The sequence below is a fragment of the Alosa pseudoharengus genome, unplaced genomic scaffold (genome assembly GCF_046254945.1).
Source record: "Alosa pseudoharengus isolate Yale_2024_CS ecotype anadromous, Long Island Sound unplaced genomic scaffold, YU_APseudo_1.1 YU_APseudo_1.1_scf_23, whole genome shotgun sequence".
In the NCBI taxonomy this organism is placed as follows: domain Eukaryota; kingdom Metazoa; phylum Chordata; class Actinopteri; order Clupeiformes; family Clupeidae; genus Alosa; species Alosa pseudoharengus.
This window is the reverse complement of record NW_027468685.1, coordinates 8,905,872-8,926,744: the sequence shown is the minus strand read 5'-3', so window position 1 is coordinate 8,926,744 and position 20,873 is coordinate 8,905,872. Positions and strand designations below refer to the sequence as shown.

General features: G+C 44.0%; 2 protein-coding genes across 2 annotated transcripts; one reads left to right on the top strand and one right to left on the bottom strand.

Annotated features, from left to right (window-relative positions):
* Nucleotides 1-635: 635 nt before the first annotated feature.
* Nucleotides 636-8,169, top strand: LOC143140423 (fMet-Leu-Phe receptor-like). Its single transcript, XM_076301311.1, has 3 exons — nt 636-766; nt 3,391-3,941; nt 5,207-8,169. The coding sequence occupies exons 2-3, from the start codon at nt 3,393-3,395 to the stop codon at nt 5,735-5,737; spliced, it is 1,080 nt and encodes a 359-aa protein (XP_076157426.1). The 5' UTR covers nt 636-766; nt 3,391-3,392; the 3' UTR covers nt 5,738-8,169.
* A 9,179-nt stretch (nt 8,170-17,348) lies between these two features.
* lim2.4 (lens intrinsic membrane protein 2.4) lies at nt 17,349-20,433 on the bottom strand. The gene is made up of 4 exons (XM_076300909.1): nt 20,259-20,433; nt 19,722-19,871; nt 19,388-19,522; nt 17,349-17,410 (listed from the first exon to the last, which is right to left on the bottom strand). Exons 1-4 carry the CDS (start codon nt 20,431-20,433, stop codon nt 17,349-17,351), a joined length of 522 nt encoding a protein of 173 aa, XP_076157024.1.
* Nucleotides 20,434-20,873: the final 440 nt, after the last annotated feature.

Below are 20,873 nucleotides of genomic sequence, written 5' to 3'. Positions count from 1 at the left end.
GACACACACTTTGATAGACCAGCAGGGGTCAGAAGTAGGCAGTGGTGGTCTACTTCAGTGATTTCAAAAGTGACCAGAGAGATTTAAAGTGTAGCCTTTAAGCAATGGACATGTCTAACAAAACTTCAAAATCAGCCTTATAGTTCAACATAAAGGTTTGTAGCCTAGTTGTCACTGAATAGCCAACGAGGTTTTTTTTTTTTTTGTAATCCTTTGACAGACAAACAGACAAACACCACCAAAAGCATTACTTCCTTGACATAGGAAACAGTCTATGTTGATGAAATAGACTAGGCCTATGGATAGGGTCTGTGGGAGAGGAGTAAATTAAAACAAATTAAATGGTTCAAGGGGGGTTAAATATTAGAAAGGCTTTGTTTTTTGTTTACAATTGGGATTAATACTTAGCACAGTCTCAGGTAGCCTATTGTGCTACTGGTTTCTAAAAAAATGTTTGGTTGTGGTCATGAGTTGAAGTTTTTGCACATGTTTGTGTGTGTGTGTCTGTGAAGCACTGTGGGCCAGCCTTCAGCCCTTCCCTCAGCCTCCTTCTTGCATATAATACAGACAAGAGGGGAGGAGAGAGAGAGACAGACAGAGAGAGAGAGAGAGAGAGAGAGAGGGGGGAAGGGAGAGGGGGGGAGCGCACTACAGTTGACTGCCCTGTACTATTGTCAGTTTGACACTTGAAGTAAACACCCTGAAGATGCTGTGACTGAATCACTAGCGCATAGAAGAATATAGCAGACGTATGCTCAAGAAGCAGGTAAGAATCATTTTGACATGACACAAGACATAATAGGAACTTCCAGGGCTCGGTATATGATCCACTCCTTAATGCTTTATATGTAACAGCTATGTCCTGTGATGTCTTTTGAATTGTGGCTGGGGCAGCTTACCCTTTATCCTAAACAAATTTCTCCATGGGAGACCTAATAAAGTAACCCTGAACCTTGAACCTTAATGCCGCTCTACCGTGATATCTAAGATTAATTCCTATGTGACTGTAAATTACATGAGAAAGGCACATGCCTAATGGAGACAATTGCTGGAATAACTCATGCATCGTAAATATTTCAGTCATATTTTGGTAACACTTTACTTGAAGTTATCTACATAAAAGTGACATGACACTGTCATAACCCTAACAATAACCCCAACCTTAACCCTAACCCTAACTTAATAACCCCTAACTATGACAAAAAATGAATGGCACTTGACAGAAGTGAGTGACAGAAGCGTTATGTCATAAACGTTTATAACTTGTTTGTTCATGACAGTGTCATGCCACTCTTATGTAGATACCTTCAAGTAAAGTGTAACCCATATTTTTTATCATCAAATAATTTATCATAAACTAGAAGATGCATGGGAATGATCATTTATACAGGGCAATTGAGTCCTTCAAATGATAATTATTTTTCTTGAAGAACAGGAATGCACACAAGTAATACTGATGTGAAACCAATAATTCAGCACAGAAGTTGAATGCTTCTCTATTCATGCATATGTCTGCAAATTATGTCTCAGGAAATCGAAAATAGTTGTGGGAACTAATTTAAAAAAATAATAAACTTGTTATGCAATCAGACATCAAAGCTTAGCTTGGGTCTTTTTGAACTTCCTGCCAGTTCTCAAGGTCCCAAGGTCAAGTCAAGTCATGTTTGTAAATACAGTATTGTATGTGGGTGTCTGAGCATGGTACCAAATATTGCTCTAGAATACTTTCATCCTAAATCAAATAAGATGTTGGAGCTGAGCTAGCGTGCAGCCTGAAAGTTGTCAGTTCAATTCATGCACTTAACTCCAAGTTGCACCGGGGACAATTTAATCCCTTGTAATATAGCTGACATATGTAAGTCACTTTGGTCAAGAAGTGTCTGCTAAATGTAATGTAAAGAAGTTACAAGATGTGTTTAAACCCATACATTAGCATAGATTTGATAAGGAGAATATTTATGCCAAGTCACTGCTACAAAAACCACAATACAATACTCAAATTTCTGTTGCTTATTTATCAATAATTTGGCAAAGATGTTTGGGCATGTGAGAATTGGAGCATCTTAATAAATAGGGAAGCGCAGTGAAACAGTTGTGGGCCCAATTTTCTTTCCCGCAACGCCTTTGGATAATTAAGAGTTATCCCTATCTATGTTTTTTCAGTATAAACCCCATCTGTTACATGGGGTGGAAGTGCTGCCAGTTGCTTAACAACGGATGTTTGCTTTATGTCAGTGTTCTGGAGGGCTAAAGCTTCTCTCACAAGACCGACCACTCATATCTTTGTTTCTAACTCTTAGAAACAAACATATGAGTGGCCGTTAAACCGCTCATTCCACGGTTGCCATCATGCATTTAGGCACGCGTGTGTAAAAGGAAACATGCAGTTCAGTTTTAAAAGAAGCCAACCTGTTTAATATGTTGAACTATCTACTTTCTTTAGTCACGGACAGTGATAACATTGGGTGGTTTCGTTGGTCACAGCTGATTGTTGTTAACATGAAGCACAAACTGTATGTGATTACTTATTTAAAAATGTCTAGAGATGTACTGGACAGGACATGGATAGTTCGAAAGTACTCTTTTTTCTAAAAAAAAAGAAGAAATCAGGAAGTGAAACAAAACAGCAGGATTAAAAGGGTCATTTTCGAGCACAGTTCCCTTTTAAAAGAAGTAAAACATGAGGATTAGAGCAAGCACACCCCATAAAAATACATCTTCTATCTTCTAATGCTAATTCTATCATTCCAGATCTATTCTTGCCTTTTTAAGGACATTTCTTTTTTTAAGTGTACTAAAATCTATTTATATTGGATCAAAATTAAGTATGGGGAACCTGTACTAGCGATAAACAAACTGGGGCAAATTTTTTCCAGACAGGGGGCAGACGGTGACTCAGACATTGCCTGCCCCCTGGCCTTTGTCATTAGCAGAAACTGAGCGGAAGTCCACATGCTCCCAAGGGCAGCGATATGCATTGTTCTTTTCAGGTCTGCGGTTATTTTTCTTCACTTGCATCAGGATCAAAATCACCACAGTGTACACTGGATATAATACCGCACTGTAAAAATATAGACCCTTTCAACAAGGTAAACACAAACAATGCTTGAACATTCTATTTGGGCCCCAATCTATTTCCTCTGCATTAAGATAACATATGGAATGTTAAAAAGGAAGTCTTGTGGGGCCAACTATGATGCTGATAATGGAACTCTCTTGAAAGGGTCCATAGCAGGATAGAAGACCGTAAAAATTTTACTTTGATAAAGTACTATTTTGTGCAATATATATATATATATATATATATATATATATATATATATATAAGTATATACTGTATATGATTTATCTTAATCCCATTTCCCCCATCCTCATTTGTCTGTTCTTCAGAAATGGCCTCCAACTCAGGCATGCAGCCTCCGATTGTCGCCCCCTCTTCTAAAGGGGATAAGACAGTCGTGGACATGGATGCCATCACAGACAATATCACCATAGTGCTCTACACCCTCACTGTCGTCCTGGGAACTTTTGGCAACACAGTGGTCATTTGGGTGGCCGGAGTGCGTCTGAGGGCCAAAGTCACCAATGTGTGGCTAGTGAACCTTGCCGTAGCTGACCTTATTTTCTGCCTGACTCGCGCCATCTCTCTGACCAAGAAGCTCTTCTTTGACCACTGGCCGTTTGGCGTCTTCCTTTGCAAGTTCAACGGCTTCTTCAAGTACACCAACATGTTCTGCAGCGTGTTCCTGCTGGCGGTCATCAGTTTGGACCGGGCTCTGTGCGTGTGGCGGCCCGTTTTCACCAAGCAGCGCCGGACTCTCTTTGCCGCGCGGCTCATCAGTGTTCTTGTGTGGGTACTCGCGTCAGGCCTGAGCGCGCCGTACTTCGTCTACCGGCAGGTCTACACTGGCAAGAACAATCTCAGCAAATGTTCCTTAGAGGTGACGCTTCATTAATACCTCGATTCAGTCTGATGTTGTGTAGTTTTAATAGTTAATTTGTGTAGCATCCAATATATATGGTGAACCAATCAACCAGTTACAATATAAAATAAAATAGAAATGCATTGTGCTGCACAGCTGAGAATTTGAGATATTTCATGTCCATATTTAAGAGGACTGAATTGAAGCTTTATTTGTCATTGCATAGAATACAGTGTATTAACACAACGAATTTCAAGGTGCCACTCCTGATCAGTGCTTTTAAAAATAATACATAGTTAATAAATATGTAACAAACAACATCCTCTACTTATTCTCTCTCTCAGACACACTCACCCATCCACATATACAGCACATGTAAGAGATACAGACAATGATTGACTGACACCCTCCTATCTCTCCCAGACATCACACTTTCTCGCACACATGTGTGTAAAATAGCAGCAGGTTTCAGCATAAGAATTGCCATTTGCTTTCCTGGAAATGTTATTCACATGGCTGTCATTAAGACATGCTTTGATTATAAACCTAAAGGCACTCCAGCTATTCCTGCTTTCTGATTGTCAGAGCAGGTAGGCCATAGTTGAAGTATCCTTGTTGTTGATAGATTACATTTAAGAGAGATATTCAAGATGTGGACATAAACAAACCCAAGCTGTTCACACAAACATCTTTTTTATGAGCAAACTATGCAAACTATTTGGCTAAGAAAAGAAAGCCAAGAGTAGAAAGGAGAGAGGAAGTGGTAGAAATAATTTGATGATACACTTACATGTTTTTTAACCACAGTGGCCCAAATTTACACTCTGGTGTCCTTTGACATCTGACTAAACAACAATTCTATATTTAAGCAATAAGCCCTGAGAGGCCGTTTTATATCGTGAATATAGCACAGCTGAGGGGTGCTGTTAGGCATGAAGGACCGGAACTATCCGTTTTATAAAGTGTCACAGGGTCTTGTCTTAACAGACTTCTGATCTACGTTTCTAAGTTTTTCAGTAATTTACAAGAGGAAGTCTGGAAGTCTCAGGAAGTCTGTCAAGTGTTCTTAGAAGCTTTCAGCGTTATTGGACCTGGTTTCAATGTTTAAATGCAATACTATTTGCATAAAAAGTTAAAAACTAATACTCCAACATGTATTGCTACTCCATTTTATATAGTACCTTATATGATACATAATAGTCCGTCAGTCAATCAGCCCCAAAACCTGTTAGCCTACAACACTGCAAAGCCATTGATGCTCATCTTGTCCACTCTCTCGGCAGGTAAAGGAGAAAGAAGGTGAGGAAGTTGCCAAGACAGTCCTCTACAGTATTCGCTTCCTGTGTGGTTTCCTCCTCCCCTTCCTGGTCATCCTGGTCTGCTATGTGCTGGCAGCCATAGGCATCCGGCGCACGCGCCTCAACCGCAAGTCCCGTCCGTTACGGATCCTGGCCGGCCTGGTCTGCACTTTCTTCGTGTGCTGGGCGCCCTACCACTGCCTCCTGTTGGTCAAGATGACGGACAGCAAGAGCCAGGCGGTCAAGGTGGGCTTGACAGTGGCCAAGGGCCTGGCCTATTTCAACAGCTGCATTAACCCAGTGCTGTACTTCTGCATGGGTCTCACCACTCGCAGCCGCTTCCAGCAGACGCTGTCTGGCGTCTACCGACGCGCTCTGGGCGACGACGGTGACGGAGCGACGTCGCAGTCACAGGAGCAGACGGTGGACGACAGCTCGGGCTCCAACCCCAAACACGCGCACACTCAGGCTCAGCTGCAGGGCAAGCCATCGCCTCACGCCATCACTGACGTCTGATTGGATGCTGCACAAAGGAACTATAAGATAACCTCCTGTCGGTCAGGAATGACTGACATTTTTCTTCTTCAACTGATCTAACCTTCCCAAGGTCATTTCAAAATTTGAAGTCAGACGGTTTGATTTAAGAACAATATGTGCCACTGACTCTAACTCAGGCCACCACAGTGTCTAAAAAAGGGAGAAGACACTTAAAAGATAGAGGAAGTTGTGGAGACAGAACGGGAGCAGGCGTCAGTTGTGTTTTCATGTGGCCTATTCCGCAATGTTAGTCACAGGTTTGTTGTACATTCTTACTCATATAGTGGTTAGGCCTCTGTTTGCTTAAATAGCTTTCCTCTGAAGTAATACCTCACCGCCTTTTGAACTTTCAACTTTATGCACCCCTCAACATACTTTTTTTCATGGCAAGGAATAGCATTATTTTTCATCTTTATTTCATCTTTTTTGGTTCAGCCTGAATATGTAAGAAATTCCACACAATATAGGATAACCATTTTTAATGTTACACTTTGTGATTTGAGTACATCAAGTCACCGATCTTACAGAAATGTTTTGTTGACCTATGTAGCATAATCTTTGTAAGAGTTTATTGCACAGCTGTTTTTGCTGTCAACTTAATACTGAATCCTACCGTAATAGACCATGCCATTTTCACAACTAGTTGATAGCTTCAAATCCATGCCTTCATACAGAAATGCAATCAATATTTTTCAGCTCTTGGCACTCCTGAAAAATGTTGTTTTAGATGTGAAATACACCATGGTATTGTGGTCAGGCTATACATTAGGGTGCTCATAATGTCTATGATGGATCACAAAGACTTAGGGGTATCTCTCTGGACATCTCTGTGCCTTTTCCTCATATAGGCTATTTGCCCAAATGAATGAAAATTACATGGTGGCGTGCTGCATAAATATTGCCTTTACATCAGTGTCCAGTATGTTGTACTGGGCTGTGTCTGATCAAGTAGGATATACTGTTTAATGTCAATCTGTGAATGTCACATTGTGGAAGCCTGGCTAGCATCATACATTATCTCAACTGAATTGGGTCCAAACTAAGTTCATTCACCTCCCATCACCAACGTACGCTGATCAAAACGTCTGTGGACGCAATTGGATAGACCTAAATAAAACAGTCAGCGTAATGAAGGAGATGACATATGCAGAGCAACAGAAAAAAACATCTCAACAAACAAGTGTTTTTCATTATTTCACTGCTTGGTTGAATTTCCCATTGTCCTACGTAATTTAGAACGACCATTAACTGTATGTTATTTGCACACCTATAAAGTAGATCCATTTTTTTGGCCGTATCACACTTGGATAGACTTAAAAAACAGTCAGCGCAGTGAAGGAGATGACATATGCAGAGCAACAGGGGAAAAAAACATCTCAAAAAACAAGTGTTTTTCAATAACTGCTTCCATGTCATCATGTTAAGCTCACCTCAACGGTTGTGATTGGTTCCCGGGTTTTAGGAACATTGGAAATGGGAGTGAATTCAAATTGGCCAAAGGCCTGTCTGGGTTCTCCCAGGCTAACATTTTGTTTCTTGTGCTAGCTGATTTACATGAGTTATGATCTTGTCATGAGTCATGATCTTGGAGTGCACTGTTTTGTTTGTGTTATGCTGATATGTCTTAAATAGGATGACAAGGCCTGGGGCTCTCTTTTGTATGATAATTTAATGAACTAGACAAAACACGCAACACCATGCTATATGCATGTTTCCGTGGGCCAGTTCTCAGTGTATGGATTTGTTTACAGTGAATTCTAAACTTCTAAAAACTTCAAAAAATCAAAGATGACAACCTTTCATTTAAAGTCAACCTCCGTCATGTTTCTCTAGCTGTTAAATAAAACATTACAAATTACTCAACTAGTACAAATAATAATAATTTGTAGTGAATTAGCAAGTAATGGAATCACCTGTTCTCACTGTGTGGTTTCCGCATAGTGTGTATTGTGGATGTGAGTGCCTGTGGTGTTACATTTTTTTTTTCCATTATCACGCCTGTTCTCACTCTGGTTTTTGCAGCTCGGTATCTTTATAAAGTGTGCATTGTGGGCGCAATTTAGTGCCCTTGGTGTTAAATACATTTTTTGAAAAAAGAGGATTTCCTGCTGAGGCTTCCTGCTAGATATTTTTCTTTTTTAAAGAACAGATACTAGTTCACTGTCTACTATTGTGTGGATGTTCCAATGGATTGTTTTATGTAAGTTTTGACTCAGACCTGTTACTTACATCATAGCAATTGTGAATTTACAGACTCTACTGCTAAGCTAGAGATGTGTTTTGTGCTTTGTATCAATCGTGTGTGTATCAAAACGCATACAGTATGTGTATGTGTATATGTATGCACATGTGTACATTCAGCCTCCTTCAGACATGGAAATTCATTCATTAAAACGTTTTGACGTTCCGAAGACCTGGAAAAAATTAAGTTATTCATCAGATCCTCCCTCAAGTATGTGTTCAAACACAATTCGTCAAGACTATCTGCAAACTTCCTCTCTCACGCTCTCCTCTCTCTCTGTCTCTCTCTCTCTGTGTCTCTCTCTCTCTCACTCTGTCTCTCTGACTCCTCTCTCTTTCACTCTGTCTGTCTGTCTGACTGACTGTCTCTTTCTCTCTCTCTGTCTGTCTTACCTGTTAGTCTATTTGATCATTTCATCCTAATGCCACTCACACATCCTCTTTCTATTTCACTCCGACGGCCTTTTATCTCCCCAGTCTTTCCAAACAAATCCCTATTTAGTGTAAACAGTGTAAACGGCTAATCAACCAACAACAAGCTGGTCCATATGTTTAATCATATAAATATTTATATGGTTTAAGTGACATGATACTTATGGTTTAAGTATCATATCCTATGCGGTTCATTTCAGAACTGTGGTTTGTCATAATCAGGATCCTATATTTGGGTCAGTGATGTGCATGTCCATGTGTGCATGTCTGTGTGTGTGTAGCAGAAGTGAAAGGCAAAAAGAGAGGAATTGGAAGCAGAGAGCTCTCAGGTCAGCTCCTCTCAGTGGTGCTCCAGGGTGCAGAATTTTGCAGGGGAAATAACACATTACAAAACAGATTTTACTCACTTTCTCTTTCTCTCTCATCTCTCTCTCTCTTTCTCTTCTCTCTTTCTCTCTCACATACACACACACACACACAGGTGGCTAAACAGTGAACAAAGTACATATCAGCAGTTAGGAAACATGTATATTTCGAAAAGATGATGTCTCTTGTTAGGCCTGCCCATCCTAGATCTCCTTTCAGTGAGATATGGGACATTATATTAAAGTTTCTCTCAGACAAAAAAAAAATGTCAGGCCAATCAATGGCTGAGAGGGGAAGACGAAATCAAAACTTATTGTGATAAACAGTAGCAGCAAAAACGTCAAAAAATGCAGTTGGAAAAAAGCAGACATTTATTTACAGTAAAGGAGACCCACATACATTGTTTCCTAACTGTTGATGCTGTTTATTGTCAGTTTGTAAAGTTTAGGCGAAGTAGGAAGTAACGTTAGGAATCTGATCAATGTGATTGGTAGGCTAGACCAATGATTTCAAAGTTAGTGCCCGTGTCAAAGAGTAGTACATGTTGGAAAGGAATCCCAATCATGAGTCACCTGACTCTTTTCACTTCGTGAGGAGTTTTGATTTTCCCAGGCTAGTCTCTTATACTCTCAAACCTTTAAAATTCACAATAGATGATGCTGCTTTAATCTGGTTTCATTTAGAGAAGTGAAGAAGTGAAAGACAGAATCAGAAGCACATGTACTTTGGTCAGGCATGGCAAAGGCATTACAAAACACACACACACACACACCACACACACAAACACACATTCTCTCTCTTTTTCTTTCACACACACAGAGAGAGAGAGAGAGAAAGAGAGAGGAAGAGAGAGATAGAAATAGAATCCTCTAGAACCACATGGACCACAGATAGCTTGTCAGGATCTGGCCCTGTCCATTGAGTTTGTGCCAACCCTGGTGGCCATTTTGTGTATTGTCCTGTGTTTGTTTTTGCCTGTTTCCCATGTGCTTTGTGTTACCTGCCTGTCACCTGTCTTTGTCTCCGCCCCATCTCCTTATTTGGTCTGTGCTTCCTGTCTTGTTTGTTTTCCCTCCATTTCTGCCTCCTCACCTGTTCCCTGTTATTGTCTCGTTGGTTTCGTCCAGTCCTCTGTCTTTCTGTTAATTGGTATGTGTATTTGTACCCTCCTGTTTCTTTGTTCCCTGTTGGATCGTCTCTCTGTTTGTCTTGTCAAAGCCCGTGTGTGCCGTGTGCCGTGTGCCGTGTGCCCAAGAATTAAATCGTGAATCGTGTTTTTGTCCGTAATTCCGCCTGGTGGAGTCTTGCATTTGGGTCCTATCCGCCAATCCTGACAGTACGATCCGACCAAGAATGGATCCAGCAGACTTCCCAATCCAGGAGCTAAGTCAGGTGGATTACACCCTCAGCAGGCTCAATGCTGAGCTAGTCAAGTCCACTGACTTGGAGCGCCGGCAAGCTATCGTTACCTTAATGGAGAGGACCATTTCCTCAAGACCCTGGCTGAAAGAGGTTCCGGGAATGGCTACCCTGGCCGACCAGCTGTCAGGTCTGGGTAAGAGCCTTCAGTCCCTCCTTAGTCCCTCCAGTAACCCAGTTTTTGAGGCTGCTAGTCTCCCACCTGACCCTGCCCCTCCAGCTCATTTCCAGGGGCTTAGGGTGGGCGTGCTGCGCCTGCAGCCGGTCACTTCAGGTCCAGAACCCCAGCCTGAGGAGTTCCAGTTCCCCCCTGAACTCATCCAGGTCCCTCAGGCTCCCTCCAGGAGGAGACGTGCTAAGCGCCGGCCAACCCGGTCATCCAACACCATGCCTCCTGTGCCCAGCCCAGAGACGCCCGCTCCTGTGCCCAGCCCAGAGACGCCCGCTCCTGTGCCCAGCCCAGAGACGCCCGCTCCTGTGCCCAGCCCAGAGACGCCCGCTCCTGTGCCCAGCCCAGAGACGCCCGCTCCTGTGCCCAGCCCAGAGACGCCCGCTCCTGTGCCCAGCCCAGAGACGCCCGACGCCACGCCTGCAGCCGCGTCTCCCGACGCCACGCCTGCAGCCGCGTCTCCCGACGCCACGCCTGCAGCCGCGTCTCCCGACGCCACGCCTGCAGCCCAGTCGCCCGACGCCACGCCTGCAGCCCAGTCGCCCGACGCCACGCCTGCAGCCCAACCTCTGCCTGTCTGTACAGCCCCGCTTCTGCCCGAGCCGGACCCGCCTCCCTCTGACTTTCCGGCCCCGCCTCTGCCCGAGTCGGTTCCGCCTCCCTCTGACTCTCCGGCCCCGCCTCTTCCCGAGCCGGCCCCGCCTCTTCCCGAGCCCTTCTCTGTCCCTGTCCCCATCGCTGTTCCTGTCTTTGTGCCCGTCACCGTTCCAGTCACCGTTCCCGTCACCGTGCCCGTCACCGTGCCCGTCTCGGTCTGTGTCTCTGTCCCAGTCACCATCCTAGTCACCATTCCAGTCACCGTCCCGGTTACTGTCCCAGTCACCATCCCAGTCACTGTTCCTGTCACTAGGCTTGTTTGACTTCGGCTGAGTCTGACTTGGTCTGGCTTACTACGTAAACGTGATCTTCAGAGCCTAGCCGGGAGGAGCTACAACAGAGGGCAGCTCATCCCGGACAGAAAGGCTACAGTCTGCCTGACGTGACTCGCGGGAGACATCGCGGGAGATATCGCGGAATGTTGTTTGCAATAAACACAGCAGAACTTTCATTCTTACTCATTAAAATGAGCATGATGACTGACGAAATAAATTCTTATGATGTAGTTTAAATAAACCACTGTTGTCATACAGTTAACAGGCCTGCATTGTAGCACATAAATTCAATATCAAGTGTTTCCCCTATACGTGTGTCTATCTATTTAGCCAACAGCAGAAAATAACAGAATATCCAAACGTTTTCAGTAGGCTAGCCTACCATTGTTGCAGAAATCACGTATAAGAAGGTATCCCTACGATTTCTGTTTATTTTCGCATATTCCAACATAAGGAAGCAGCATGAGCCTCTAGTCATAATCGTCATGAGGACATTCCTCCCAAATGGCCCTATCACGTCTTTGAACTGACGTCATGAGGGCGTGTTTCAGCTCGTGCAGCTCGTGGAAGGCAACTGCAAGATCTGTCTGCAGGCTAAGACTCCCGCGATATTTTAAGGCCATGTGACATGGTGTCACGGTGGTAAGTCCCTCCCCGGCTGACAGAAGTCGGACAGAATTTCTAACCAGTATGCATTGCGTCCATCCCAGTATGCATTGTGTTCAACCCAGCATGCATCACATCAAGTCAGATCTGCACAGATCTGCCGCAAGTCGAACTCCCCTACTGTCTTTGTTCCTGTCCCTTCTCCTGCCCCGGAGTCTGTCCAGTCTGAGTCTGAGTCTGAGTCTGAGTCTGAGTCTGAGTCGTCTGCTTGTTCCCTGCCCAAGCCCTCCGAGTCTGCCCCGTCCGAGTCTGCCCCGTGTTTACGGTCTGTCGGACCAGTCCCTCCGTCCAGGCCCCCTCCGCCCACCCTGGTTGGACTTTTCTGGGGACGCCAGGAGGCGTCCGTTGAGGGGGGGGTACTGTCAGGATCTGGCCCTGTCCATTGAGTTTGTGCCACCCTGGTGGCCATTTTGTGTATTGTCCTGTGTTTGTTTTTGCCTGTTTCCCATGTGCTTTGTGTTACCTGCCTGTCACCTGTCTTTGTCTCCGCCCCATCTCCTTATTTGGTCTGTGCTTCCTGTCTTGTTTGTTTTCCCTCCATTTCTGCCTCCTCACCTGTTCCCTGTTGTCTCGTTGGTTTCGTCCAGTCCTCTGTCTTTCTGTTAATTGGTATGTGTATTTGTACCTTCCTGTTTCTTTGTTCCCTGTCGGATCGTCTCTCTGTTTGTCTTGTCAAAGCCCGTATGTATGTATGTATGTATGTAAGTCAGTAAGTCTTTGAACGTTTTGTATTAAGAATTAAATCGTGTTTTTGTCCGTAATTCCGCCTGGTGGAGTCTTGCATTTGGGTCCTATCCGCCAATCCTGACATAGCTCATATGAAACCGATAGACTTAAATTAGGTCAAAGACGGGCCAGGTGATTATGGTGAGAAACTTTATTGAAAAATAATATACTGTAGTTAAATGAAGAGCTGTCATTGTGTTATAGGTAAACAAAAAACTGTCCATTCATCTGCTGTGAAAAATAAAGTATAAGTTTTGTGTGTCAGTTATTTCTTTGGTCAGTTCCTTAAAAATGCTCCCCTTTCATATCCTTCTCTCTTCAGCGAGGACTTGCTACTCTGCGACACTCATGCATTCTGTATGCACACATGTAGAAGATTCCTGCAACACACACACACAGTGAGAGAGAATTTATAAATGCATTACTTGTTGTGAAGTTAATTTGAGCTCTTGTAGTCTTGTAGCAACAAAAGGAGCACACAAGGCTCTCCACTAAGACAATATCTGTCCTCATAAAATATACAAAATACAGGGTAGAAATCAAGTTCTATCTGCTCATCACAAAAGTATAACAACACGCTGAATTAATCTTTCAAATCTGACACCTCACACATTACACGGATAATCAACACCTACAAACTGATCATCATACCCAAATGCACCACAGTTTGATATAAATATATGAGGAGTTTGGATCTGTGTGGATAATGTGTGATGTGTTTGGTTTCACACAAATTTGAAATGAGTCTCTACTGAAGGAAGCACGTATGCAACTTTGTAAAGTTTGGTTCCAAAACACTATATCATTTTAATGCATTTCATAAATTGTTTTTTTTTTTACATTTTGTTTCGCAAATAATTTCAGTAGAACTGTAATTGCATATTGTTATTTGATTTATCTTTACTCAATCAAAACAACAAAACGGCAAGTTGATTGATACCTGAAATACATCATTAAATATGCTCTAAGCGATGTTGGGTAACGTCACTTCTGTTGACATTCAAACAAAACAGAGAGCTAGCTTGCTACTTCCTCCCCCTCCCTTCCGTGCAATTGAAACTCTCCTAAACGAGCATCTTGTCTGTGATTTGCTGGAACAGTTTGTTATGTTTTTATGGGCTAGGTTTGCCCAGGTTGTTTTTCTTGCCGTTTTTGGAGCCTGGGCTGTCCACAGAGATCGTGTTTTTTTTTTACAGTGTATTCAGGACACAGACAGCTAGCGAATGGTGAGATGTTGCTGTAAGTGACAAAAAATGTTTTAGCCTAAAAAACGTGTGGCATCGCTTAGAGCACCTTTAAATAACACAACCTTTTAATGTTTTTTTTTTTTTAAATGGGCGTTTTGGAACTAAACTCTTCATATTTTGATGTCTACTGGTCATATACGGCATGGTCTTTACGTTTACACGTCATGTATCTGACCCTTTTTATCACTTAGGGACTTACAAAAAAGGGGAAACAATCAAGCACAATCCGACAAGGACATTAGTGCAGCAATAAGTACTCTCAGAATCAAAGACATTAGCGCCGCAATACTGTAAGTACTACTCTCAGAATCAAGGACATTATCGCAGCAATAAGTACTCTCAGAATCAAGGACATTAGCGCAGCAATAGGTACTCTCAGAATCTCTGTTTGTCTTGTCAAAGCCCGTGTGTGCCGTGTGCCGTGTGCCGTGTGCCGTGTGCCCAAGAATTAAATCGTGAATCGTGTTTTTGTCCGTAATTCCGCCTGGTGGAGTCTTGCATTTTGGTCCTATCCGCCAATCCTGACAGTACGATCCGACCAAGAATGGATCCAGCAGACTTCCCAATCCAGGAGCTAAGTCAGGTGGATTACACCCTCAGCAGGCTCAATGCTGAGCTAGTCAAGTCCACTGACTTGGAGCGCCGGCAAGCTATCGTTACCTTAATGGAGAGGACCATTTCCTCAAGACCCTGGCTGAAAGAGGTTCCGGGAATGGCTACCCTGGCCGACCAGCTGTCAGGTCTGGGTAAGAGCCTTCAGTCCCTCCTTAGTCCCTCCAGTAACCCAGTTTTTGAGGCTGCTAGTCTCCCACCTGACCCTGCCCCTCCAGCTCATTTCCAGGGGCTTAGGGTGGGCGTGCTGCGCCTGCAGCCGGTCACTTCAGGTCCAGAACCCCAGCCTGAGGAGTTCCAGTTCCCCCCTGAACTCATCCAGGTCCCTCAGGCTCCCTCCAGGAGGAGACGTGCTAAGCGCCGGCCAACCCGGTCATCCAACACCATGCCTCCTGTGCCCAGCCCAGAGACGCCCGCTCCTGTGCCCAGCCCAGAGACGCCCGCTCCTGTGCCCAGCCCAGAGACGCCCGCTCCTGTGCCCAGCCCAGAGACGCCCGCTCCTGTGCCCAGCCCAGAGACGCCCGCTCCTGTGCCCAGCCCAGAGACGCCCGACGCCACGCCTGCAGCCGCGTCTCCCGACGCCACGCCTGCAGCCGCGTCTCCCGACGCCACGCCTGCAGCCCAGTCGCCCGACGCCACGCCTGCAGCCCAGTCGCCCGACGCCACGCCTGCAGCCCAGTCGCCCGACGCCACGCCTGCAGCCCAACCTCTGCCTGTCTGTACAGCCCCGCTTCTGCCCGAGCCGGACCCGCCTCCCTCTGACTTTCCGGCCCCGCCTCTGCCCGAGTCGGTTCCGCCTCCCTCTGACTCTCCGGCCCCGCCTCTTCCCGAGCCGGCCCCGCCTCTTCCCGAGCCCTTCTCTGTCCCTGTCCCCATCGCTGTTCCTGTCTTTGTGCCCGTCACCATCCCCGTCACCGTTCCAGTCACCGTTCCCGTCACCGTGCCCGTCTCGGTCTGTGTCTCTGTCCCAGTCACCATCCTAGTCACCATTCCAGTCACCGTCCCGGTTACTGTCCCAGTCACCATCCCAGTCACTGTTCCTGTCACTAGGCTTGTTTGACTTCGGCTGAGTCTGACTTGGTCTGGCTTACTACGTAAACGTGATCTTCAGAGCCTAGCCGGGAGGAGCTACAACAGAGGGCAGCTCATCCCGGACAGAAAGGCTACAGTCTGCCTGACGTGACTCGCGGGAGACATCGCGGGAGATATCGCGGAATGTTGTTTGCAATAAACACAGCAGAACTTTCATTCTTACTCATTAAAATGAGCATGATGACTGACGAAATAAATTCTTATGATGTAGTTTAAATAAACCACTGTTGTCATACAGTTAACAGGCCTGCATTGTAGCACATAAATTCAATATCAAGTGTTTCCCCTATACGTGTGTCTATCTATTTAGCCAACAGCAGAAAATAACAGAATATCCAAACGTTTTCAGTAGGCTAGCCTACCATTGTTGCAGAAATCACGTATAAGAAGGTATCCCTACGATTTCTGTTTATTTTTCGCATATTCCAACATAAGGAAGCAGCATGAGCCTCTAGTCATAATCGTCATGAGGACATTCCTCCCAAATGGCCCTATCACGTCTTTGAACTGACGTCATGAGGGCGTGTTTCAGCTCGTGCAGCTCGTGGAAGGCAACTGCAAGATCTGTCTGCAGGCTAAGACTCCCGCGATATTTTAAGGCCATGTGACATGGTGTCACGGTGGTAAGTCCCTCCCCGGCTGACAGAAGTCGGACAGAATTTCTAACCAGTATGCATTGCGTCCATCCCAGTATGCATTGTGTTCAACCCAGCATGCATCACATCAAGTCAGATCTGCACAGATCTGCCGCAAGTCGAACTCCCCTACTGTCTTTGTTCCTGTCCCTTCTCCTGCCCCGGAGTCTGTCCAGTCTGAGTCTGAGTCTGAGTCTGAGTCTGAGTCTGAGTCATCTGCTTGTTCCCTGCCCAAGCCCTCCGAGTCTGCCCCGTCCGAGTCTGCCCCGTGTTTACGGTCTGTCGGACCAGTCCCTCCTTAGTCCCCTCCGCCCACCCTGGTTGGACTTTTCTGGGGACGCCAGGAGGCGTCCGTTGAGGGGGGGGTACTGTCAGGATCTGGCCCTGTCCATTGAGTTTGTGCCACCCTGGTGGCCATTTTGTGTATTGTCCTGTGTTTGTTTTTGCCTGTTTCCCATGTGCTTTGTGTTACCTGCCTGTCACCTGTCTTTGTCTCCGCCCCATCTCCTTATTTGGTCTGTGCTTCCTGTCTTGTTTGTTTTCCCTCCATTTCTGCCTCCTCACCTGTTCCCTGTTGTCTCGTTGGTTTCGTCCAGTCCTCTGTCTTTCTGTTAATTGGTATGTGTATTTGTACCTTCCTGTTTCTTTGTTCCCTGTCGGATCGTCTCTCTGTTTGTCTTGTCAAAGCCCGTATGTATGTATGTATGTATGTAAGTCAGTAAGTCTTTGAACGTTTTGTATTAAGAATTAAATCGTGTTTTTGTCCGTAATTCCGCCTGGTGGAGTCTTGCATTTGGGTCCTATCCGCCAATCCTGACATAGCTCATATGAAACCGATAGACTTAAATTAGGTCAAAGACGGGCCAGGTGATTATGGTGAGAAACTTTATTGAAAAATAATATACTGTAGTTAAATGAAGAGCTGTCATTGTGTTATAGGTAAACAAAAAACTGTCCATTCATCTGCTGTGAAAAATAAAGTATAAGTTTTGTGTGTCAGTTATTTCTTTGGTCAGTTCCTTAAAAATGCTCCCCTTTCATATCCTTCTCTCTTCAGCGAGGACTTGCTACTCTGCGACACTCATGCATTCTGTATGCACACATGTAGAAGATTCCTGCAACACACACACACAGTGAGAGAGAATTTATAAATGCATTACTTGTTGTGAAGTTAATTTGAGCTCTTGTAGTCTTGTAGCAACAAAAGGAGCACACAAGGCTCTCCACTAAGACAATATCTGTCCTCATAAAATATACAAAATACAGGGTAGAAATCAAGTTCTATCTGCTCATCACAAAAGTATAACAACACGCTGAATTAATCTTTCAAATCTGACACCTCACACATTACACGGATAATCAACACCTACAAACTGATCATCATACCCAAATGCACCACAGTTTGATATAAATATATGAGGAGTTTGGATCTGTGTGGATAATGTGTGATGTGTTTGGTTTCACACAAATTTGAAATGAGTCTCTACTGAAGGAAGCACGTATGCAACTTTGTAAAGTTTGGTTCCAAAACACTATATCATTTTAATGCATTTCATAAATTGTTTTTTTTTTTACATTTTGTTTCGCAAATAATTTCAGTAGAACTGTAATTGCATATTGTTATTTGATTTATCTTTACTCAATCAAAACAACAAAACGGCAAGTTGATTGATACCTGAAATACATCATTAAATATGCTCTAAGCGATGTTGGGTAACGTCACTTCTGTTGACATTCAAACAAAACAGAGAGCTAGCTTGCTACTTCCTCCCCCTCCCTTCCGTGCAATTGAAACTCTCCTAAACGAGCATCTTGTCTGTGATTTGCTGGAACAGTTTGTTATGTTTTTATGGGCTAGGTTTGCCCAGGTTGTTTTTCTTGCCGTTTTTGGAGCCTGGGCTGTCCACAGAGATCGTGTTTTTTTTTTACAGTGTATTCAGGACACAGACAGCTAGCGAATGGTGAGATGTTGCTGTAAGTGACAAAAAATGTTTTAGCCTAAAAAACGTGTGGCATCGCTTAGAGCACCTTTAAATAACACAACCTTTTAATGTTTTTTTTTTTTTAAATGGGCGTTTTGGAACTAAACTCTTCATATTTTGATGTCTACTGGTCATATACGGCATGGTCTTTACGTTTACACGTCATGTATCTGACCCTTTTTATCACTTAGGGACTTACAAAAAAGGGGAAACAATCAAGCACAATCCGACAAGGACATTAGTGCAGCAATAAGTACTCTCAGAATCAAAGACATTAGCGCCGCAATACTGTAAGTACTACTCTCAGAATCAAGGACATTATCGCAGCAATAAGTACTCTCAGAATCAAGGACATTAGCGCAGCAATAGGTACTCTCAGAATCAAGGACATTAGGGCAGCAATAGGCCTTCTACTCTCAAGGACATTAGCACAGAAATAAATACTGATGACATTAGCGCAGCAACAGGTACTACTCTCAGAATCAAGGACATTAGGGCAGCAATAAGTACTAAATCAAGGACATAGGGTAGCAATACTGTAAGTACTGCTCTCAGAATCAAGGACATAGGGCAGCAATAAGTACTACTCTCAGAATCAAGGACAGGGCAGCAATACTGTAACAAATCAATGACATAGGGCAGCAATAAGTACTAAATCAAGGACAGGGCAGCAATACTGTAAGTACTACTCTTAGAATCAAGGACATAGGGCAGCAATAAGTACTACTCTAAGAATCAAGGACATTAGCGCAGCAATAATCAAGGACATTAGCGCAGCAATAACTACTATTCTCAGAATCAAGTGACAGTTCTAGAAAGGGGGCTGGAAAAATGGTAAGTGCTTGCTCTAATAATGCATTATTAGATTCAATTAGATTCAACTTTATTGTCATTGTGCACAGTACAAGTACAAAACAGTAAGCAATTATCATGACAATGAGTATTTTTGTTATAGTAAATTTGATGTACTGTGACATAGATCACATTACTGAGATAGCCACTTATGATCTTGATTGCAATCCCATTAGTTGCTCACTGTTTGTGATTAATCACACTGTGATTATCATTGTGACCTTGTGTACTGTTAACATTTGAAAACTGTTATCTTACCTGCAAAGAAAGTCATGAGCATGGCTACCCAGCCCATTATGTAGGACCAGGAGAAACGCCAGTCTCCAAAGCGCTTGCCCAGGAAGTTCACGGTGATGCCCGTGTAGATCGCCATGGCGAGGAACACAAAAAAGGCTGCCAATCACAGAGCACCATCATTATGTGTTCATTTAACGACAACGCACCAAAACAGAGTCTAATTCACCATCGACCGCTACTGGCCGACCTATTTAGTATGTGCATCTGTGTGTGTGTGTGTGTGTGTGTGTGTGTGTGTATATGTGTGTGTGTGTGTGTGTGTGACTCAGAGTAAGAGAGAGAGAGAGAGACTTACTTGAGACAAAGAACATGACTCCTGCAGCGAAGGAGCGGTTGAACCTCTCAAAAGTGGAGAAATGGGCGAAAGAAAAGATGCCAGCGAGGATGCCAGCAAAGCATGCCATCCCAGACAGGATCATGAAGGCCCGCGTGGCATTCCAGTAGGCTGGGCAGAGGAACAAATTGGTTGCCAGCGGTTACCATCTGTGATTCTTCCTTACACTCTCTGGGATCTTCAAAAAGCATCTAAAGACTTATCTCTGTTAACCTTGTTTTCCATTTAATTATTTTATATTTGTTTCCTTCCATCCAGGTATGGTCATATAGAGTATATGGCTCATCTAAGAACAGCAACACATACACAAAGTAAAGAGTTGGGCCAGGTGTGGGAGTAGAAGCTTACCATTTAAAGGGAGAGGGGTATAATAGATTACATAGGAATTTCTTGAGTCAGGTATAATAAGTGTTTCTTCTGAATGACATATCTTTTCAAGTCTATACTGTGTGTGTGTGTGTGTGTGTGTGTGTGTGTGTGTGTGTGTGTGTTTCTCACCTATGCTGTCTGTCTGCAGATAGCACTTGTGCCCCATGCAGTACCTCCATAGGCCCTGGTGCGCCGAGCTTCCTGACAGGTGGTACTGCATCCAGTAATCCGTCGCCGTGGAGACCACCAGCATGATGTTCCCCACAATGGCACAAAAGAGGCCGCCGCCCATAAAACTGTACATCCTTGGACACAGAGCACCATACAGATGTCAGCAAGGCTAAGCTTCAATGGACAATTTCAATCTGCTCCTAGCTAGAGAGTTTCCAATTGAAATGTTCAAAACCAACATATATACTTTGAAATGAAACTTCAGCTTAATGCTCTAAAATGGCAAATTTAAAACATGTTATTATTATTATTATTATTATTATTATTGTTCTTGTTTGACCCCACATTACTGTACCATTAGTGCAACTGGCAAAGTTAATTTGTCACAATTTTTTTGTTTCATTGTTATTATTTGTAATGTTATATTGTGTATTTTGGTTTATGGTTGTGTGCGTGTTGATTTATCACGTAGGCCTAAAGGTCAATAAATGACATGTTGCACACGGATATTTGGATGCGTTGCGCAGCTCACCTGGACAGTCAAATGCTGTAAGATGCTGATTCGTGGTTCAC

Excerpts from the sequence above, each read along its gene's own strand:
- LOC143140423 (XM_076301311.1), top strand. The coding sequence starts at position 3,393 with ATGGCCTCCAACTCAGGCATGCAGCCTCCGATTGTCGCCCCCTCTTCT. Across the intron at positions 3,942-5,206 it reads TCAGCAAATGTTCCTTAGAG|GTAAAGGAGAAAGAAGGTGA; the intron begins GTGACGCTTCAT and ends CTCTCTCGGCAG.
- lim2.4 (XM_076300909.1), bottom strand. The coding sequence starts at position 20,433 with ATGTACAGTTTTATGGGCGGCGGCCTCTTTTGTGCCATTGTGGGGAAC. Across the intron at positions 19,872-20,258 it reads TCTGCAGACAGACAGCATAG|CCTACTGGAATGCCACGCGG; the intron begins GTGAGAAACACA and ends TCCTCTGCCCAG. Across the intron at positions 17,411-19,387 it reads GCTCATGACTTTCTTTGCAG|GAATCTTCTACATGTGTGCA; the intron begins GTAAGATAACAG and ends TGTGTGTTGCAG.